Source organism: Colletotrichum fioriniae (genome assembly GCF_027942845.1).
Source record: "Colletotrichum fioriniae strain IMI 355084 chromosome Unknown scaffold_2, whole genome shotgun sequence".
NCBI classification, from domain to species: Eukaryota; Fungi; Ascomycota; class Sordariomycetes; order Glomerellales; family Glomerellaceae; genus Colletotrichum; species Colletotrichum fioriniae.
The window spans coordinates 2,969,102-2,991,128 of record NW_027076838.1 but is presented as its reverse complement, the minus strand read 5'-3'; the positions used below and the strand labels follow the sequence as shown (position 1 = coordinate 2,991,128).

Below are 22,027 nucleotides of genomic sequence, written 5' to 3'. Positions count from 1 at the left end.
GCTCCAAGAGGTGTTGCTGAAGTGGTTTCCTACGGCCCTGAGAATGAGAAAGTCTTGCTTTGGGAAGGAAGGAGAAAGTGGTGATTCTTCAGCTCGATGGACCGAGTGTTTGTGTGGAAAGGCTGGAACGAGCGTGTAAGTCGGCACATTAGCATATATGGTACTCAAGGAGCACCGCGGGTATATACTCCCCCCTCTCCCCTCTTTACAGCTGAAAGACCTTGCCCTAGGGTTGGCCGAGAAAGGACCCGAGAATATGGCAGATAAATCGGGGACCCATCGAGAAATGACGAAGTTGATCAACAGTCACGACTCACCATTACTACTCATGGAGCCACTCTTATCCTGCCTTAGCAGGCTCGCGAAGAGACCGTGACTGTCAAAACATGCCGAGCTACCTCGCTCCCGCCAGATTGTCGCGGAAACTAGCCCTTCTCGCCGTAAAACTGTCGGAGCCTATGTTCATCTGAACGGCAACCGACCGTCGCTGTGTTGTCAGCTGGGCCAAAGTAATCATGACAAGACGTGTAGACATGCCATTGGGCAATCCCTAATCTAAGGTAGCTCGCTCACCGAACGAAACTTCACCTCCAAGTTTCCCGTCATTCTTATGCGCAAACATCTGCAAGAGAGAAAATAGCATGGATCCTACGGACCTCTAGTCATATAGATCGACCAAGAAAGCTGTACCTTCCTTAAGCTTACACTCTAGCTCCTTCAACGGGACCCTCCTAAAATTCTCCGGGAGTTTGTCATGCATAAACGGCTTCCCATGGCACGCATTCGTCGGCACAGACTTTCACTTGGTTCAACTCAACGCACGCCCTCTACCCCATCTCCAATTGTAAAGGTTGCAAGGAGGTCCGCAATACTGCAGGAACCCGGCTCAGAATATAGAAGAGCAGGTGAGACTTGGCAAAACGTCTCCATTTCTTATTCATGTAGATGGGCGAAATGTGTCTCTCTTTTCCTCGAGGGTGTGAAACTAAATAAAAGCAGAGTATGAACGCATCCCAGGAAATCCATGAACCGGTTCGTGATATCCAACGTGTTCTCGCGTTGGTTGATGGTGCTAGTTGGCTAGCGCCAGCGCTACCCTTTCCTCCGCGCACCAATGAGGTGGCCGATGACTACAGTTTCTGGAAGGCTAGCCAGCGGATCATTGTCTAATTACTTTCTAAGAGTGTTGAATGAGAAGATCCCTTCGGCATCGTCTTCATTGCAATCGTCTGGTGCTGAGCTGTAGCTTGGCCTGCATCCCTAATTGACCCGGCTTTCTCTGTATGCTCATTAGAACTTTCCCAGATACAAGAGTAACAGGCTGCTTGAAAGACAAATGGCGATAAACGTAATTGAGAAAGGATAATCCCACTCCAAGTGGCCTTAGCCAAGGTCGTCATGGCGGAAGCCCGGGTAGGAAGAGTAACACAGACGTCCAGGTCATAGCAAGTAGGTAGTACCACTCGCACCTGCAACCCCTTATGCATTCATTCTGCAATTCAAAATCTCTCACATAACGAATCCGCCACCATCTATGCTCGTTAGCTCTTTCAAATTGGAGTCTCCCAGCATCCGTAAGCGAGGTCTGGGGCCTTTTCGCTGCTTTCGTACGCAGTATGCGAATAACCTAGGCCAGAAGTTATAACCGTCAATACCCAATACCAGAAAGCCGGCAATGACGAGAATAGACACCGCGAGGCGCGGCGGGCCTGGCATTAGCCTTATGAATCCCGTCGTGTCATTCCAGTTGGCACGTCTGCTTCCCATCGTGACGGGTTTCTTGACGATCATTATCTTATTCATCATGACCACAAGTGTAGCCATGGATTGTAGGTGAGATGCGTGTTGCTATCGAAACATAGTGAAAAGACCGATTGCTGAAGGAAACCAGATTCCAGTGACTCGCGAGTAACAACTCTTTTCTGGTTTCTTGGATATAACCCTTAAAAGCCGAGTTGCCGAACGTACCTTAGGTCTGCGGCTTCCATCCTTCTGATTGTCCACAAGATCACCAGGATCCTTGCTTGCGTGTTAATACCAGCCGCGCCTCTTTAAAGGAACCAGTTTGTGTTTCGTATTTGAACATCTGAACGAGGGCACTGCGCTTATAGTGGTTGATGATGCCTTGGCATAGTCCACACGCGTGATACACCTTTCAAATGGAGACCTGTCAAGCCGTTTCATGTAAGCACTCTCCCATTCCGAATCACGGCCATCAACGACCGGATTCACCAATTGTCAAGAACCAAGTCATAGTTACAGGCGATATATAGGGGCACGGTATCCTGTTGCGAGCATACGGTAGAATGATTGATCATATGTAACGGTTGATTGAGTATATACAAGTTCTATCTTATTAGACATTAGGAAACCCATTGATGACAGCGCGTTCCAGCTCTTGGTCTGTGCTGCTGTGAGCTCTCTTCCCACAGTCAGAAATGGCCCTTGGCCATGAATGATGCGTCGTTTCTCAGGTCTCGTTTGCACGTGTCGGACATGCTTTATGGAATCAAACAACCTCCCAAGTTCTAGAAGAACCAATTACGCCATGCTGTGAATATGTAAAACACGTGAGGAATACATTAGACATACATCGTCTTTTCCGTGATAGGAACAGGAAATGGGGCCTCCGCTTCATCGGCGGAAGCGAGGGGTCGCGCTGGCAGTACCGTTCCACTCGGGGTACTTGGTGGTAGACCAGTCACCATCGTCAAAGCTCGTGGTAGATTCTGGAGCCGAGGAAGATGTTGTCACACTGACGATGCTGGTGACAAACGTTGAGGGTTGAGGGAAAGAGCTCGGCGTCTGCACCCATGAGGTCTGGTGGGTGGTCTCATACACCTGGGTAGGAGTCAGCGGCGTGTAAGCCTCTGTGACGCTTGTGCTAGTATAGAACGAAGTTGCAGTAGTCGAAGTTAACGACAATGATGAAGATGTCGAATTGGGTGGAAGGGCAGATGATGGCTCCACAGGGGGGGCGATATAAGAAGTCGGCGCAACCGGGGTTGCCGTGGGCGGGGGAGGCTGAACGACAACTGCAGACGATTCAACCGGTGTTGATACCGGCTCGCTTGGAGCAGCCCATGTTGCTGATGATTGCGGGGGCACCACAATGGCCTCGGAAGAGCTGGAAACTGCGGCTGCTGAGGATGATGCTGGGGGCGCAGCAACAGAGGTCCATGTTGACGGAGGAGGCTCGACTGCTCCCGTAGAGACACTGGCGGACGGCGACGACGACGGCGACGGAGACGCACTGGGGATGACCTGAGTTTCAGTCGAAGGAGGCGGCACAACAATGGCGGTGGAGGAGCCGACAAGTGCTGATGATGGTGCCACTGGGGTTTCCGTAGAGGGCGGCAGCTCGATGGCAGATGTCGATGGCGATGGAGGCACTGGCGAAGACGGGCTAGGCGACGCCAACGTCTCGCTTGATGGAGGAGGCACCACGACAGGGGCGCTCGAGGATGGTGTCGGGATTGATGAAGGACCAACAATGGTCGATGGGATGTCAGGCGTGGCTGTTGACGGAGGAGCTGGCTGGGCAGACTCGGAAACTTGAGTTGACGGTGCAGCTGAGGAGGGAGCTGGCTCAGCAGAACTTGGCGGAGGGGCAACTGGTGGTGTTGTTGGTGTCGCCGTGGGCGTAATAGTCAAAGGTGTTGATTCAGGGGTATGCTTCACGCTTGGGTAGACAGTGACGGTTGCCGGGCCGCTGTCCGTGGTGCCATCGACGTTTACGATGATGAGGGATGTAGATGTTGTCTGTACTGCAGACGAGATCTGGGTGACGGTATCGGTGACTCTCTCCGTGACCGTTGTCTGAATAGGCGATCTTGTAATGGTGACGACTGGCGGGTCGGCGCTGGGACTTCCCTCAACGTTGACAACCGAGTAGGTCTTTGTTGGCTTTGTGCCACGAAGATGGAGGAGACGATCGATGAGGGGGATCGCGTTTGCTGCTGTAGAGACGGATAGCAGCAGCGGGAGGGGAGCAGAGGGCCGCATCTTGACGATGGACCACCAGCTGCTGGCGGTGTAATGTGTTTGAGAAAGAGAGAGGCAGAGAGAGGGCTCGTCTCAAGTCTGGTGCTTCAAGTTGACAGGCCTAGAAGATGCTGTTCTTCTTGCTGTTGCTGTTGCTGCAGGATGAAGGACGGGCACTGACAGGACGGTGGATATCGATGTCGATCGAATACGAATAGCTGCAAAAGCGACTGTAGGGTATACGAGAAAAAAACTGGAGAAGCAAAAGGAAAAGCAAACAGAAGGATGCGCGGGAGCCATGATGGTTTTACTGCGCTGCACTAGCAAACGCGGATGGCTGGGTGAGGGAAGCTCGGAAAAGCTCGTGATGGGAAATGTTGGTGGTTGGGGTTGAAATGGCTCCATTTTGGTGGTGGTAGTGCAGCTTCCAAGGCGGTTTGGCAGTTGATCCAGGGGTTACTTACAAGGGACTTGACTGAATGGGGGGATTGGATGGAGGGGTTAGGCACAGTACCTTTGGCTGGTTGGCCAGGGACACAGCGACACAAGGGCACCAATGGCGGGGGGAGCAACAGGCCTAAAGGTGACGGGAGGTGGGCAGAACTCAGGCACGCGTGGCACGCCAGGTACGGGCTGGGTTGAACGGCTCGCTTAGCTTGCCGAGGTGGATCCGTTATGGCCAATGAGAGGCTGCAAAAGCTGGCTGCCCAGCCACCCGCGTTCCTGTTGCTGTTGCAACTCAGCTGGGAGATTCTACAGCGTCTAGACCTTGCAAGGGGTCATCGATGGAAAGGAACATGCTCATGGTTTGATCAAAAGTGGCAGACTCGGAAGTGAAACCTTCAACGGCAAATAGCCACTAGTGACGGGACTGCCATTCGGATTGCAGGCTGGAGACGCACCTTGTCGAACCACGTCCTGGCACGCGCCTGTTCATTGCTGGCTGGTTTCTCGAGGTGCGAGGTATCTTAGAATCGTTATGTAATCCAGAGTCACCAGCCACCAAGGAGCAACCACCAGCCACCAGCCACGAATGACATGAGCCACCTAAAGTCGGAAAGACCGAGATCTGTCAGCAAGTGGCGGTGCAGCCGAAAGCACAGGTCGCCGGTGGCTCGTGCATCGGAGCCTTGGCCTGTGGCTTCCCCCTGCGTCTTCCCTTTCCTCCTCCAGACGAACCCTTGCCCTCCCCTCGACTCTCCGCTCCGCTCCCACTGCTGCACCGGCGGCTTCTGTCTGCCCGGTCCACCTCCTAAGCTTCTTCACAAGAAACACTCGCCAAAGTCGTACATGGGCAAGGGAGCTCTGGCCCCCAGCGTGCATGTCATCTCGTAGGGCAGCGGGGTCGCCGTCGATCACACCTTGCGCGTTTGTTTGCTCTACTCTCTAGCTCTGGATATCTGTACTGATTAATTCAAGGTCTGCAGCATCTCGAACAACATCTTTCTACCTCGACCCAATACCTCATTCATCATGCAGTGAACAGTGAACACACCCCACAACACCCTCGCATCGGACTGCAGCAATGGCGCACAGGAACGCGAGACATTTGGCAGTGCTACCTCGATTACGCATCTCTGTGGCGCTGACAGCAGCTCAACAGGGTTGGCGCCTTGGAGGATGGAAACATTTGGACCTTCTGGTCGCTTTCTGTGGACCTCATCGCACTGCCCGCGCCGCCCAGAAGTCGTTTTTAATCTTCCGGGTGGATGACGTTGAGTTTCCTTGCTGGGCGCGTGCCTACTAAGCCACCACACCAGCCTGGGCAGACCGTCTCGCAGCCCAATGACTTTGGCTTTTCTACTGCTGACTGCTGGGAGAAGCTCCGCGTTCGGGTCGATTCGTCGGATTCGATCTACCACCTTAGCTCAAGCTCTTACCACCAACAGGAAGCAGGTGACGGCCGGAAAGGATCACCTCCAGCTTCCCCCCTCAGCAACGGCGGAGGGGCCCAAACACGCAATTCTTGCCTCAGCAAAAGACTCACAGCCACACACCGGTCTCGTCGCCGTCACCTCGCTTGCCTCTTGAGACCCCGTCTTGTCCGTCCGCCGCATGTAAGCTTTAAAATAAGCTACGCCGCCCAGTCTCATCTACGATTCTCTCATCCGACTTTCCGTCTTCTTGCATCTCGTCAACTTGTGCTGCCCCGCAGTCTTTTACAATACCTACTCCGTACAAATACGCAGTTCACATTTACCTAATATCCAGTACCCTGCCCCCTCCGACCTCTGACGCAAGCGCGCCCCCGATTCTCCCGGCATCATCAACCGATCCAACTCTGCGCGTCGCATTCAAGACTTCAATGTCCTATCCAGGCCAGTACGGCTACGGCGCCCGTAAGTTGCATCCCGCATCTCTGCCATTCTCCCATGCTTGTTCTCTAGACCCTGACACCAATTCAGAGCCTCACGGCCAGGGCTACGGCCAGCAGTACCCGCCCCCTCAACAGGGAGGTTACGGCGGATCACCTTATCCTCCGCAAGGAGGCCAATATCCTCCTCCTCAAGGTCCTCCCCCCGGCCAATATGGTGCACCTCCTCAACAGGGCGGCTACTACCAACAACCTCCTCCGGGTCAATACCCCCCGCAAGGCGGTCACTACCCCCCGCCCCAAGGTCCGCCGCCGGGCCAATATCCGCCCCAGGGCGGCGCATACGGCGCACCTCCCCCGATTCCTCCCTCGCCTTACGGCGGACACTCTCCCGCGCCCGGAGGCTACGGCGCACAGCCGCCCAACCAGTCGTATGGCGCTCCCCCGCCTCAGCACTACGGACCCCCAACGCCGGCGTCTTTGGGATACGGCGCTCCCCAGATCATTCAATGGGATGCCACTCCTGACGCGACGACGGCGCGCAACGCAATGAAGGGTTTCGGTACCGACGAGAAGACCCTCATCCGCTGTCTGGCTACCAAGGATCCTCTACAGATTGATGCCATCAGAACAGCGTTCAACAGGAACTTCAGACGCGATCTCGAGCAGGATATCAAGAAGGAGACAAGTAGCTGGTTCCAGAAGGGCTTGGTGTCCGTCGCTCGCGGCCCTCTCCGGTCCGATATTTATAACTTGTATGAGGCAATGGACGGGGTCGGCACAAAGGAGAGTGTTCTGAATGACGTTCTCCTCAGCCGTTCAAATGCAGATATGCAGGCAATCAAGAGCGCATACCAGCAAACATTCAAGAGGCGTTTGGAGGATGACGTCAAGGGCGACCTCAGCATGAAGACAGAAAGGCATTTCCTCATTGTCCTCGGTGCCAACAGGGCAGAGGACTCTGCGCCCGTCGTGCCGCAACAGGTCGACTCAGATGTCATGGAGTTGTACAAGGCCACTGAAGGCAAGGTCGGCACGGATGAGATGCTTGTTTGTAGCATCCTGAGCACTCGCAACGACAACCAGATCCGCGCCATCAACCAGGCCTACGAGCAAAAGTTTAGGAGGAAGCTTGAGGAAGTCATCAAGAAGGTAAGCCAGACAGCCCCATTGAACGCCCAGACCCATACCACACCCGATACTAACTTTGCACCACAGGAATTCTCTGGACACATGGAGGACGCCCTTCTCTTCCAGCTCCGTAACGCAGTCGACAAGTACATGCACGCCGCCAAGCTCCTGGAAGACTCAATGGCCGGGCTCGGCACCAAGGACCACCTCCTCGTGGCGCGCGTGGTGCGATACCACTGGGACAAGAACACCCTCGCCAATGTCAAGGGCGCATACCAGGCAAGGTACAATCGCAGCTTGGCGAGCAGGATCAGGGGCGAGACGAGCGGCGACTACCAGAGGCTGATGTTGGCGTGTATCGGCGAGAACATTTGAGCAGCGACAACACGTGCGCGGAGTGCGAGACCGAATGATACCCCTGGGCTGGGACGGACTTCTCATGAGATAATGGACAGCAATGATGGATGGTTGAGTGAACTGGGAGGCCGTGCGCGCCTATAACGACGGAGCTCGCGAAGAGCAGAGGTAATCAGACGGGTACTCGGTATGGTTATCAGTAGTTTACCGTAATGACATTCTGGACTCTGTTCTGGATTTGCAACACCGCAGCTCTTTCAAGGTGCTCTAGGTGGTGACACAATGCCTCGATCTTTGTTCTCGGCACCAAAGACGCTGTTTCTTGCTCACGGATCTCTATGCGACAGGCTTGCTCCCACTTGATCGCCAATATTGAGATCCTTTTGAGTTGCTCAAATGCAGGCCCAGTTTCAATGCTCATCGCGGTGGCCGAAATAATACGAATCATGCGCGCCTCACATGTTGGTGACAATATGTGGGGAGAATTAATTGCGACTTATTAATAAATGGGCTAAAAATGTTACTTTTTCTGCAGTAATTGCTCCAATTTAACGGCGAATCCCCTCTGATTGGGTGCGTCGAGTCCAAGCGTCTTATGTGTACCTTGGGCAGTCGCGAATGTGTGACAGATTCCTTTGCCATTATAAAGCAAACGAAAGGTGCAGCCAATTAAACCAGAGCTAAGGGGGACAAGAGCGGGTCTCTCCTGCCAAAAACGCTATAGCAAGATATAGCACTTTCCCTAGCTATTACTTATAGCGGTCCTAGGACCCCCTCCTTCTAATCAAGTCACGCTAATTAACTTTTTCTACTAATCAAGACGTGGCCCCTCCTTCGCCCTAACTTTTCCTCTTTTTTCTACCCTTTACTTAACGAATCCGTGCTCCACCCACGTCTGCCCGCCCACTTGTTTGCGCAGAACGGCACTTTGAGGAGGAGGACGACCACCCACGATCAAGATCGCAAACTCGAGATCGACGTCAAAGAACGCGTTTGGCGAAAGATCGACGCGTCAAATCGTGGATCGTGAGCAGCCCCTTCTTTGTGCACCTATAGACTGTCACCAACACTCAAACAGCTTGCACCTGACCAATATAGGTCCATGGACGACAATCTCATTCAACTTAGAGTCGTTCCTCCTTCAAGCAGTGTACTTGGCTTCTTCTTGGCCAACGTCTTCCCTCCGGCTTGGCCATAGGATCACTTTCCCCAAATGAACTAAGCGGCCGTTCAAAAATGGCATCACCAATGATGCAGCAGCCGGCTATGCCCAACGGCGGTGCATTCGGCCATGGACCGGTTCGCCAATCCGCATCACCGGCTATGCTGGCGAACCATCTGAATGGGAACGGCCCCCGTCCTGCTACCGCTTCACATTCTCCCGCTTTCCCTGCGCCGTCGCAACCAGCTGCGGCTCCCAAGCAAACGCCAGTGCCTGTTCCTGTACCAGGTGCTGCTGCGAATGGAGTCAAGCCCCCTGTTGTTCCGATCGTCACCTCTGATGTTCAGCAAGGAACTCAGTCAGCGCCAGCTGAACATACGAGTAACGTGGACAAAAATAATAGATTCCATGACGACTATGCTCGGCTATCCGCTGCCATCCAAGAATCAGATCCGGATGCCGTGAGACGTGCGATTAGGGACAACCACCCAAAGTGTCTCCTTGGCTCCCACTATCACCTAGCATTTCTTGTAAGTAGCCGTCGCGAGTATCCTACGTTGTGAAAAGGAGAACCGAGAGGCTCTTGAAGAATCACGAATGACTGACTGTTGGATAGATGAACGTCGCCATGCACCAAGCCGACGTGGGAATCTTCCAGAGAGCCGTCAGGGACTTTGGCGCAAGGTTCCTAGAGGCTGGCAAGCACGAGCTTGTCAATGCCATGACCACGGCTGACATCGATGAGGTGGCGGATAAGATTCTCGCCAAAGCCTCCGACACATTCCTCGATAGGGCTCTCGTAGCTCGTCTGCCCACTATCCAGGCACGCCGACTTGTTAATGCCCTGGCGCGAGCGGAGAGGCTTGGGTACGATGCTGCGGACATTGTCGAGAATGAACATGTCATCCCCTCCTTGCCTGGAAACGCTCCTGCAGCTCCGGCCCAACAACAACAGCACCTGCAGCAACAGCAACAGCAGCACCAGCAGCTACAACAGCAACATCAAGTTGCCCTCGCGCGCACGAACTCCTTCAAGAGCGTCAACCAAAAGCCAGAGCTCCCCGTGCAACCCCTGGAGCCAGCGGACCCTGCCAACCCACAGTGCCTGTATTGTCATAGGACTTTTCCTGGAGTATCCGCCTACCAACATGTAAGTGATGGTCCCAATGTCCACGATGACAAAGCTAACCGTCAGCAGCATGTTAAGAAGAAGATCTGTGTCAAGACGTCTCCGCTGTCAAGATCGACTAGTGAGGCGTACATGTGCCCTCACTGCGCGCAAAGATTCGGCGGCATGGCTGGCTTGCAGTACCACATGCTGAATAAGGTGTGCGGCGACTTTGGCGAAGTCATCAAGGATGATATCGCTTCCATTCCAAAAGCGTCCCTGCCGCCGCCTGTTCTCAATCCTCCTGTGAAGCGACCAGCTCCCGATAGCACCCCGATGTACGTCGCGTCTGGGAGCAACAGCCCGGCATACTCGAACACCCAAACCCCTCGCGCTCCTTCCAGCTCTCAAGCGGTTGATCTCTCGAATGCTCCATTGGGCACCCCTCAGCACAAGGATATGGCCCACCTTACAGTACATCAAATTGAGGCACTGAAGGCCGAATTGCAATCAGCCGAAGAGGGATTCAAGATGAAAATTGAAGCTGCGCAGAAAGCCGGTGGTGACCCGGACGAACTGCAAAAGAAGCTGGCGGGATTCAAAAATTCGTACGCATGTAAGCAGTCCACGATCCGCAAGAAGTACGGCATCAAGCTGCGCCAGCGACGTAATCGCGAGGAGATGGAGGCGGAACGCCAGCGTATGGGTATACCTGATGGCGTACCGCGTACGATCGCTACGCCAAGTAAGGATGGCCATGCCGACAAGCGAGCTCGCCTCAATGGCAATGGTGATGCGTCGGCGATGCAGACTCCGCGGGACCTCACACCAATCCAGACTGTCGCTGTAACGGACATGGCCAACGGCCTCAACGGGTCCAACGCGACAGCTGCAACACAAGATCCAACGGCAAGCATGAGCATGTCGCAGCCGCCTACATCCACACAGCCGATGGCAAGCCGGCCGCCGCCGTCAACATATCATCAAGGCAACTACAGAGTTGAGGTGCACGTCCCAAGCCTGTCGAAGAAGGTCGGGTCTGCTGTTCCGGACGAAAGCTCGATGGACACCACGCCGTCGAGGCCGTCGTCTAATGGTGGGATGACGGCCGAGCAGCTTCTCAAGCAAGTTAGGGGCGATGCCAGAGCCCCTATTGACTTGGACGATGTCGAGAGCTCCTCCGAATCAGACTCTAGCTCTGACGAAGAAGAGTGAGCACATCACTAGGTACCGCGCGTCTAATTTTTTCGGACATTTTACATGAGCATTTGTTTCCGAGGATTCTGCGATCTCCTGCTCTCGGCAGACAATTATCGCTGAGAGAAGAAGTGGGAGTATTTGCATTATCTGGACGCAAGCATCCAGCCACTATTTCCCGGATCGCAACCATTCGAATACCCCCAGGTTTCTCATTTTCGGTACAGGCATTGGGACATACTCAGAAGGCGTTGAGGCATTAGCGATGACAATTTTTGATATTTTTCTAGACAACCGCACGCAAGACTGCACTTTTCATCCAAGAGGTTCGTGGTTCAAAGCCCTGGGTCGCATCATCTTTGGTCTGCAAGAGTCTTTAGAAGGCTTAGAAGGGACCGACGAAGCACAAGGGTCCAAACGGTACAGGTCGAATCCCTGCAAGGCAGACATTTCAATGTTAATTGCAAATAAAGACAGCGATCACAAATATGTGCCTGAATGCTTGTCCCTCCTTTGAATGTGACGTGGCTCGGAGACGTGTGATCGACAATCATGCAGGGTCGGCATTGAAGACCTGCCTTAATGTAATTCATGTGCTGCAACGACTCATGGTCCATGCTCCGAGCATTGCAGATAACTCGCACTCGGGGGGCGACGAAATGCCAGCCATTTAAAGCGCAACCTTCGGAGGCGGCTGTTCTGTTTGAGATGTTGCTCTCCGGGGAGCTACAGGTTGGGAGCTGCAGAGGAGCCATGGAGAAAAGTTTAAATGAGGCCATGGGAAGATGTTTTCATAGGGATAATGGTAGGAAAGCTTTCAAGGTGCAGGGCGAAACGAGGCCAACTGTGCCAGTTGTTTGCTAGTAGGTCTATTTGTGAAGACGTGCAGGTCAGGTCAGGCCTCGAGCGGTGCAGATGCAGGTTTACGGATAAGAGAGCTACGGACGCAAATTGGCTTGACCGAGGTGAAGGAGAGGATGTGATGGCAGGTGACGGGTGGTGCGTGCTGCTGAACCCGTAACTCCGTGCTGTGCGTGATCAGACGGGTGTCGTTGTCATGGTGTCAAGGTGTCAAGACTCAACATTTCAAGATATGAGGTAATGGCAAATTAGGTATTCATGGTCGGGATGGAGAGTTTAGAGGGAGCTTGGACTGAATGCATGGACGGATGCGGTTTCACTTCACCGAGGATGGCAGCTGCTAAGCATATGCTGTCGTTGTCGCTGCTGATGATTCCTCCTGCAGGCTGCTGCTGACTGCGGCGCGCGGTGCAGTGCATTGCAGAGGTCAAGGAGTGCGGTGCGGTTTGCATGTATGTCCTCTGGGATACCTGATGTTTGCAGGCCTCCAAGCGTACGTACATGTTGACCACCCTTGGTTCGAGTGACTGGAGGCGCAATCGCGTAGCAGCGCGTAGCGTTGAGGGCCTGGGACGGGAAACCCATGAATTCAAGGTTGGCAAAGAGAGAGAGAGAGGGGGGGATGCTGGTGCTTCTCAACGAAAGCTTTTGTTAATGGGGGAGATTTAGGTCATTGACGTGGTTCGGCAAGCGAAGCATCGTGTTTCTTCTGTATAGAGGCAATGGAGAGTTGACTGGTTGTGGAAGAGGTGGTTCAACCGACTGTTGCTCTCTCTGGACAACCTGATCCGACTCCGGGAATAATAATGTATGGATCGCATCAGGCGAACTCCAAGTTCGGTTTGGAAAGGGCTGATTGCTATTGGGGGCTGGAGGTCGAACTTGACCTGACCTGACCTGACGTGTGTAGTCAAAGCTTTGAGGATTTATGGTCGGGTCAGGTCTGGTCAAGAAGTCAGGTCAAAGTCAAGTGAGTGTCACGGTAATGGCTGGTTGATATTGGAGAAGGCGAACTTGAAGTTGACCTCACCTGACCTGACCTGTCCGAGTTGAGCTGACCTCACCAAAAGTTCAGAACATCTCTGCATGTGGAGCATACGTCAGGTCAGGTCAACTCTCAATGTGCTCGGGCCAGCTAGAGGATTCATGAGCGAGCGACGGCTGATACTCATTGGAGGAATAAGGGCTAGACGTGAGCTGACCTGACGTATGCTCCATACGCAGACAAAGATGTTATGGTCGGGTCAGGTCAGGTCAAGTACGATGGGGCAGGGCCAGCTGAAGTGTTCGTCGGCGAGCAATGGCACGACTGTCATTGGAGGACTGGAGGTTGAACTTGACCTGATCTGACGTATCCACAGTCAAACTTTCCTCTACAGATTCAATGGTCGGGTCAGGTCAACTAACTCAACTCACGTCAGTTCAGGTTAGGTCAAGTGCAATATGCCTGCTCAGCTCGCGAGCCCCGACAGGTATAGCCAATGGCTAGCCGAAAGTAAAAGGTCAGGTCTACGCAGTAAGGTCGGGTCAGCTCAACTTCATGGTCGGGTCAGCTCAAGTATGTAAGCAATGGTCGGCCGAGAATCAGTGAGATGCAATCCGTCCTCCTCCAGAGTTCAAAGTGCAGGGTTCACACTGCTCGCCTCGCACTGGACGAGATTGCGCGTGTCGATTTGAGTTCCAGGGGTGTTTGGTTCATTTCGTCAACGAGGGGCCGGGCGTGCCGAGTGCAATGTGCCATCATCAATGAGATTTTTATGAGCGTTGAATAGGGAAGGTGACTCGTGAGACGAATGCTCGTTTGCACTCATTGCAATTATTTGAAATTTCATCCAAAACTTCATTACTTTTGTCCGTGACAGCGATGAGAACGACCACTGGCTGAGGAGTCTCTCGCGAAAATCAAGTGGGTGAGGTCAGATGAAGGATAAAGGATTCGGGGGCATCAGGAGGAGAGAGAGAGAGAGAAGGTGGTCAATGTGAAACGCAGGAACGGTCCCTGGAAATTATGTGATTAAAGTGGCGCTTCAGAATGGTTCGTGGGCACGCCGCACGCGAGGTCTTTGGTGAGATTGAATGAGATGGATGGGGGCGGCACGCCGGTTTGCGCCACTCATGACCTGCCGCTGATGAGTGGATGAGTGAGTCGAGACCTCTCGATCTACGAAAGTACACTGTAAATGACAAGCTCTGATGGGCGGAGGGGATGAGGTGGGCTCTAACTAGTGGGTGTGACGCTGGTGTTGGATTGGAGGGGAATGTGGGTGGGATTGATGAAAGTGAGATGTTTATTTCGTGAAACGATGAAACATTTTCAACGGGCATGCGATGTTATCGAAGTGAAGAATTTGTTCACCACGTTCTCTCCTTTTCTCTCACTCTCTCTCACTCTCCAGACCTGTATGCAGGCCAAGTAATCATCAACGTCGTGTCACCAGGCCAAGAGACGAACTCGTGTAGTGAGTTCTTCACAAACATGTTCATCGAGAGGATGCAGGCCCGTCTTCAAAATCCATCACCTTGCATGTACGGATAGTGTGTTAAGTGCTGTAATGAACACTCTTCACTCAGGACCATCGACTGGGCTTCAAGTCACCACTTACAACGCGGCAAAATGGAGGGGGAAAGGAGGGCCGCACACGGCGCGGTACCATCCAATGAAGCGCCGCCCCGGGAAGGGTAAGGCACTTTGGCGTCGCTAGCCCGGGACAGCACCTCATTTTCTCCCCGGGCCCTGGACCCCTCCAAGAGATATCCCAGTGTCGGCTTGCACGCTGTGTGAGATATTCGTTGGCTTGGGGGTGTCATTCGCTACGGATACTTGGACTGCACTGCGTCCTGCGTCCTGCGTGCTTGCGGTGCCTGCGGTGCCTGCATGTTGCCTCCCGCGTCCTGCATGCTGCGGTCCAGGTTCAGGCTCAGCGGTTCGCACTCTCTTAGCACATCCAAGCAGATACCTACTGTGTAAGTATGGCTATGGATACAGAGGGACCATGTCTGAACGTCGTCGGGGATGAAGCTCGGGAGGAAGCCCCGTCATTTGGCTGAGGCGTTGGCCCGTCGTCTGATGGCTGAGACTTACACAATATGCTGGGGGTGAGCAGTGGCGGACGGACCCCTGGGCGGGCACTCGAGGAAGGCTCTAGCTCCTGCTTGACTGATGTCTGTCCCGCGATTGTCTCTTGTCTCTCTCTCTCTCTCTTCGTCTGGCACGTCTGCCAAAAGCCTGATGGCAGTGACTGGCCTTCAATGTTCCCCGTCCGTGTCTGGGCCCTGGCTGGATCATGGATGGAGGAGGGGAGATGTGTGGTGCCAGACGGACGCCCGATGAGACCCTATCCCGCCCAAGGTGCATGGTAAACTTGGCCCCAAAGGCCTGCATGTAAGGTACCAGGTCCGTTCGTTGGTGATCTTCCCGCGGGACGAGTGGTAAGTGCCGGGTTATGTGGTTTTCCCATGTGGAGATGATGGAGAGTAGTGTAGCTCCGTCACCTTCGTCTGTGATTCATCTTGGATTTGGGTTGAATTTTGTGGTCTCGACTCTTAAGCCCTTGGATGTTTCTTGTTTTCTCGTTTTGTTTCTTCCTCTTCTCTTTTTTTCCTTCTCCCTCTCGTCTGGTTCTTCAGTTTTGTCGGCCACTTGTTTTTGTTGTCATTTCTTGACTCGAAGGAAGAGGTGCCTTCTTCATCCTTTCTCGAGGTCGTCGTTGTTCGTGGGGTCTAGCAACGTTTTGTTTGTGAATTACCCTTTCCTTTTCAGCCAGCCAGCCTGTGCTTCCGATTCCCTCCCCACCACCACGCCCATCATCCCGAGTCACGAAACGAAGAACGGCACTTGGCCTCTGCGACGGCCTGCCTTTGGACGTGTTGATTAGTCCAGAGTTTCTGTTTCCAAATATCATTAGCTGGAAACACGGCCAATAGCCCATTCGTTGCTTGACGATAGCTTTGAACCATCCTCTTGTTGTCGTTGAATTCCGAGTCCCCGCCGGCATCGAGGAAAGTATATCGGAACTCTGAGAGATCTCATCGTACTCCGCTGCATTATACCCACTCCGCCGAATTCGAACACGACTTGCGAGTGAGCCGAAAACCTTGACGGTATTGTTCGAATCGGATGCTATCGACATTGGAACCCATGGACAACTGAAAGAAAGAACCCTGGAATTATTCATTGTCGTCGAAAGGGAAGCAAGAAGGTCCAGGTCCAGTCCAGTCCAGGATACCGTCAACTTCCAAGCGGTGCATAGGTACTCGAGCCCATTCCCGGTCACAGCGTTCGAAACAACGAGGAAGGGACCCCTCCACTTCTTTTCCCCGGCGGTCGAAAAGGAAACCAAAGACAAATTCATGCGAAAAAGAGAGGCGATAAGCATATCCAAGGAGATCCTATTCGGGAGCAGATCCGAAACATCAGACTGAAGTTGTGAAGCGCGGACGACAGCGACGCTGTAAGAGAGGGACAAGGGACGAGAGACGCGGCGGGCTGTCATTGACTGCTCGGTCTGGTTCCTTTTTCCTGCGTCTGGAGTGTTTCCTACTGGGAGTTTCTTGAGTCGAGAGAGGTCCGGGAGTCTCTTTTCGGTCGCCGAAAGGGATATTTAACATCTTTGTGTCCGGTTCCCTTGAAGGCCCTTGGAAGTTCTCTTTTTGAGAAAGGTTTAGGCGTAAGCAGCATTTGCTTTGCTTTGCTTCCCCCGTTTCTCGAAACGGTGCAACTGAAGCAGCAGCAGCAGCAGCAGCATTGCTTCGACCACTGACCGTTGCGATAATCGAATCGACTACGACAAAGTCATCAAGCCGAGGTTGTTTCGCCAACTCTCCAAGCGAAAAGGAAAGAGTTTGGTCCGCGTCGCATCGCATTCAAGCCACGTCTTTGTGGTCATACTCCTCCGTGCTGTTGGGTGCACCGCGATTGGTTGGGGTTGCAATCTCTTGACGAGCAGTCTGGGAGTGCTGGGTTCTTGTTCTTGGAAGAGGATTTGAGAGAGAAGAAGCGAGTGGAGAGACGGGCGACCCCTGGAGGGAAATTGCACTTGCGGCGTCTGCGCGGTGCTTGATCGCCGTCGGCTGTCACTTTTGCCTTTCTTAGCACTTAACAGCTGGTTGCTAAGAAAAGCTGACCTAAGAAAGAAGCGTCTTAGGTAAGGAGGCCCAGCACCTGAGCACCTCGAAAGGGACCCTCAAGCGAGAAGGACAAGAAGAGAAACAGACACAGGCGGGAGAGAAGCGACAAAAAATGTGGGACGCCTCTTCAGGTGAAAGTCGCGGTGGAGCGGGGGCGGGGCCAACCGCTATAACGGGCCTGCAATTAGAGGGCAGGGTGGGTCCGGGGACCGACGCCCTATCAAGGTCCCGGTCAGGTACCAACGGCGGTGGCAGTGGTGGTGTTGGTGTTGGTGCTGGCGCAGGTATTGGTGCTATGAACGGCTACGGACCAGGTGGTAGTGGTGCAATTGGCCGTCGGACGAACAGCCTGAAAACGACGGGCAGCCCTCAAAAGAAGTTGACGCCGCCGCCGCAGCTACGCGAGAGGAATCTTCTCAAGTCTGGCTCTGTCTCTGGTTCTCTCTCTTCCGTCACTGGCTCTGTCACGCGTGAACGCGACCTGGAAGGACACCTTGGACACCTTGGAGCTCATCCCTACCACCGCCAATCATCCACTTCAACATCCCAGCAGCAACTGCAGCCACAACACCTACACCTACACCAACACCAACACCACACGTCAACTTCCACGACAACACAACAAATCAGGGTGCATTTACGAGGAGGAGGAAGTGCCGGACAACATCACCAGCAATACCAGCCCGTCCAGCCATATCAGTACCAGGTCCCCGGACAAAGAGGAGGAGGAGGACCACCACCAGCTCCCACCTCTGGAGCAGCATCTCGAAGTCGAGATACCATTGCCAACTACAACAGGCTCCGTCGCGAGACCCAGCACAGCTCCACAAGCACTTTGCACCACCAGAACTACTGGCCAGATAACTTTCGCAACCCGCGCGGCGGACTCGGCATCGAGCACAACAATAACACCACGAGATCGAATTCGACAGCGACGAATCCGAGAAACGACAACCAGCCCCGAACCGGTGGCATCCAGAAACTTGCCCTCGAAGAAAGTGGTGTTGCTGAAGAGTGAGTATTTGCATCTTCCCCTGCCTTCCCCCGGAATACACGATCAACCATGTCCCTTCCACCCATGATCCACGACGCAATGTGATGAGAGGAAAGAAGAAGGAGAAAGAAGGCGAGAGAAATGACAAAAATCACCACACTACACCGAGGGAAGGAGCAGCTTGGAGCTTGGACACTGTTCCTGCCCCGTTGCGATATTGAGTTTTTCCCGCCCTCTCCCACGCGCCTCCTCAACGAACTCAACGAAGCTCAGGCGGCGGCCAAGCTCAAGCTCAAGCTCAAACCAAAAACCCCCCCAAAATCTCCAATATTCGCATTCGAACGCGCCCGCCACTTGAGCCTTCCGCCCGGCCAGATGAGGTGAAGCTGTTTTTCCAAGGTTTCCTGGCGTCAAAGCCAGTCGCTCGATGGGCTCGCCATGGCGGCAGCAACTTCGTCCTCGCGCATGCTCCTCGCCCATCGCGACTTCTCCCGCAACCTCGACAACGTCGCTGGCATCTCGGCCTCTTGCTCTTGCAACCTCACTACCCTTCAAGATACTCTGCAAAACACTTTCCAAAACGCTCTTGCTAACATCCCGCGCTCCCACAGCACTCTCGACGATCTCCTTCCCCCGCGCAACCTCTACAAGAATCACCGCGATACCTCTGGTGTTTGGCGCCCTGCTTCCTCCATCTACTCCGACGGCGACAACTACACCTCCCCCATCTCGCCAAACTTCGCAAACGTGGCTGCCCGAAACACCTACACCTCCGCCGTGGCGGATATTTCTCCCCCGAGCTCTCCTGACATGGAAGCTCATAGAGATGGGTAAGTCGAATCCAGTCGTTCTTACCAAAAGGCGCACTATCAGGCTGAGCAACACAAAACGTTTGGTTTGTCTGAGAAGTCTTCATCTCGCTCTTCAATCCCACGTGGAATGTGTCTTGTCTCGCTTTTTTGGATAGTGAATCACTTGCAAGTCAACCACCCACTGACCATGTGTCTCTACTTCAGAACCCCCACGCAGGGCCGCGGCAATGTCTCGCCCATGGACGAGAGCCCAGACATGTCGCAGCTCGATATCAACGGTGCCCATGGCCAAAACGACCACCATCATCAGGCTCAGCAAAAGACGAACATCCCCATGATGCGCCGCGAACGTCGCAAGAATCAAGAAGCTGCGGCTCACACCCTCCGAGAGACCAAATCCCAGCAACGCTTGCGGATCCAGCGCGAGACCAAGTGGGATGATATGACGGGCGAACCCACGTCCCAGACCACGGGCCGTGCGGGTCAAGTCAGGCCACAAGAGTATGCCCAGGAGTTTGGTTCAAATTCGCAGTTCGGCAAGTCCCCGGCCGCCATGAGAGCCATGCAGAACGCACCACAGGCGCAGCAAACCTTTGGTGATCGTCTGCGACGGTTGAGGCCTGTCGGCGGAAGCCCAAAGCAACAGCAGCAACAGCCGCCCCTGTCGCCGCCTCAGTCATCAACCACGCCCGATGTCATTGATGAGCGCCCACCATGGCGAGGTGCAAGCGGACGAGCACCCATTGTGAGCCCAGTCCGTGACACGAAGCCTGCAGCACCTCTCAACATCCCGCCCAAGAGCACCAGACGCGCCGCCGTTGGGCCTCGGCTGCCCATCGCAGGTGTCAATTCACCACTGTCCCCTGTCAGCCCCTCGGGATCTGAAACGTCACCGCGGTCGAGAACGCCCACCATCAGAACTGTCTTCAACGCTCCCCGCCAGCTGACTACTGCTTCTACCGCCTCATCTCCCTCCGCCGCTCGCACCCCTCCACCCGCACTGTCGGCATATCCCAGTCCTCCCAACTCGGGCGCTGGAGTCCAATCGCCCGTACATGCGACGCCCGAAGCCACTAATGACGCCAATGTCACGAAGAGACAACCCCCACCCCTGACGGGCCTGCCCTCTGCCCCTAATGCACATCTCGGCCTCGACAAGGCTATACGAAGAAAGCCTCCTCCTGCCAACTCGCATGCGCTTCACGCTCCGCAGCCCTCCTATTCTTCGAGTGTCTATTCAGAGCAGACTGTTCACGCACCCGCCAGTACTCACGAAAAGTCGCCGCCTCGCGCTCCTGCAGCAGCCCAACGCGAAGCAGCCGCTGCAGCCAAGCCGACTGACCCCTGGGCTCAGCCTCCCTCGAGATTCAGTGTCACTACCTACGCGACATCCGCCGATCCCGATACCCCTCGCGAGTCTGCAGAGTCGGATCGGCCTCCGGTGCCATCCCTCCCGACGCCACCGCAACCGCAAAAGGACGGTGTCATGAACCGCAGACGACCACCTGTACTCAAGTCCACCAGCCCTTCCATCAACCCAGATCAGCCCATCGTCATCTCCATGTCGTCCCCCTACATGTCGGGGGCCTTTACCGAGGACACGTCGCCGCCGCCTGCCCGAACTCAGCTGCCCAGTCAAAAGCAGCCGCTGCCTAGAACGAGCTCTGCCAGTCTGTACAGCAACTCGAGTCGCCCGGAGTCGGTTTGGTCTACTAGCAAAGCCTTGCCTCCGCCGCCGACCGAGCTCTCCATGGTCAACGATCGCGTGGGCTACCTCAACGCTCGGTTGGAGTCGTTGGGCAATCGCCGCATCAACATCAACCAGGCCATAAAGCAAATGACAGAGCTCATGCCCACCGACAGCATCCTGGCCAGCGAGGCCGTCCTTAGGAAACGCGAGGCCGAGAAGCGCAAGGTGGAGGCTCTCAAGGTTGAGCTCGCTGAGGTTCAACGAGAGGAGTACGAGATTGGCCTCAAGTTGCACAGAGCCTACAAGAGAATGGATCGCAATGCAGAGTACGAGCCGACGACTCTCTGGGTGCGGAGAGTTACTGGCTAGCCAATCCTAGCCCGTCACGGTGACACAGTGAGAGAAAGAGTGAGAGAGAGAGAGAGAGACAGCCTGTATGATATTTCCGGGCCCTGTTCATACCGGCAGTTCGGACGGCTGCTTATTTTTGGTGCAACTTGGGTCGCGGACACTGGCGGAAGCGTTTCAGAGGAGTTTACACTGTTGAGAAAAAAGCTGGACAGCACAGTTTATTGCGAGCACGGAGTTTTATGGCCCTGACTTGCGCTTTTTCGTTTGCAATACCCTCTTTTGGGAATCACGTTGCGAATTGGGCATGGTTAATGGAATGGATTTGGCGTCTCTTGGCAGATGAGGTTTCGCTTCTATTCTCTTGTTTTTGATACCTATTTTTCTTCTGAGAACTGTAGAACAGAATTCTAGAAAACAACCTTCTTCCAAAACACTTCAACTCAATTTCGATCCCAACCAGAGTTTGTCTCGTCTGTTGCTTACTGTACGGACGTTTGCTTCGTGACCCAACGTTTTGAAACAGTGACGTGTTGGGATGGAGAGTGTTTGCGCATACAAATGTGGAGGAATATGAAAAAAGTCTAGGGATCACTGAAGGCTATAGACTAGCAGAGTGTCTATCGAGTTTCAGAGATTTACTGGGAGTTGTCAGTCGAGAATAAAGGTCTGCCAGGGGTTTCGAAGAAATTGAGGTTTCTCCTGCTCTATAGACTTTTTTATCACGACGACTCTCTATACGTACTTGTGAAGTATCAATTACACCTGAATGATTCGGTCGTGAATTAGAAGCACAGATAACATTAACCTGAGATCTTGGAATAGCATCATCATGAACAGGCGGCAGGTAAATGAAGTCCAGATATCAGTCGCACAGAATGAAGTATATTAAAACTTTGATGATAGGATCCGTTCAATGATCATCAATCCACAAGCTCTATA

The 22,027-nt window shown here is 53.9% G+C and overlaps 4 protein-coding genes across 4 annotated transcripts; 3 read left to right on the top strand and 1 right to left on the bottom strand.

Moving 5' to 3' along the window:
* Nucleotides 1–2,634: 2,634 nt before the first annotated feature.
* On the bottom strand, nt 2,635–4,005 carry N0V96_002619 (uncharacterized protein; the record flags this gene model as incomplete). Its single annotated transcript, XM_065756578.1, has 1 exon — nt 2,635–4,005. The coding sequence occupies one exon, from the start codon at nt 4,003–4,005 to the stop codon at nt 2,635–2,637; it is 1,371 nt and encodes a 456-aa protein (XP_065614947.1).
* A 2,284-nt stretch (nt 4,006–6,289) lies between these two features.
* Nucleotides 6,290–7,804, top strand: N0V96_002618 (uncharacterized protein; the record flags this gene model as incomplete). Its single annotated transcript, XM_065756577.1, has 3 exons — nt 6,290–6,323; nt 6,390–7,450; nt 7,517–7,804. 3 exons carry the CDS (start codon nt 6,290–6,292, stop codon nt 7,802–7,804), a joined length of 1,383 nt encoding a protein of 460 aa, XP_065614946.1.
* Nucleotides 7,805–9,037: 1,233 nt separating this feature from the next.
* On the top strand, nt 9,038–11,271 carry N0V96_002617 (uncharacterized protein; the record flags this gene model as incomplete). Its single annotated transcript, XM_065756576.1, has 2 exons — nt 9,038–9,409; nt 9,565–11,271. The coding sequence occupies 2 exons, from the start codon at nt 9,038–9,040 to the stop codon at nt 11,269–11,271; spliced, it is 2,079 nt and encodes a 692-aa protein (XP_065614945.1).
* A 7,402-nt stretch (nt 11,272–18,673) lies between these two features.
* Nucleotides 18,674–21,106, top strand: N0V96_002616 (uncharacterized protein; the record flags this gene model as incomplete). Its single annotated transcript, XM_053187346.1, has 2 exons — nt 18,674–19,065; nt 19,252–21,106. The coding sequence occupies 2 exons, from the start codon at nt 18,674–18,676 to the stop codon at nt 21,104–21,106; spliced, it is 2,247 nt and encodes a 748-aa protein (XP_053054850.1).
* Nucleotides 21,107–22,027: the final 921 nt, after the last annotated feature.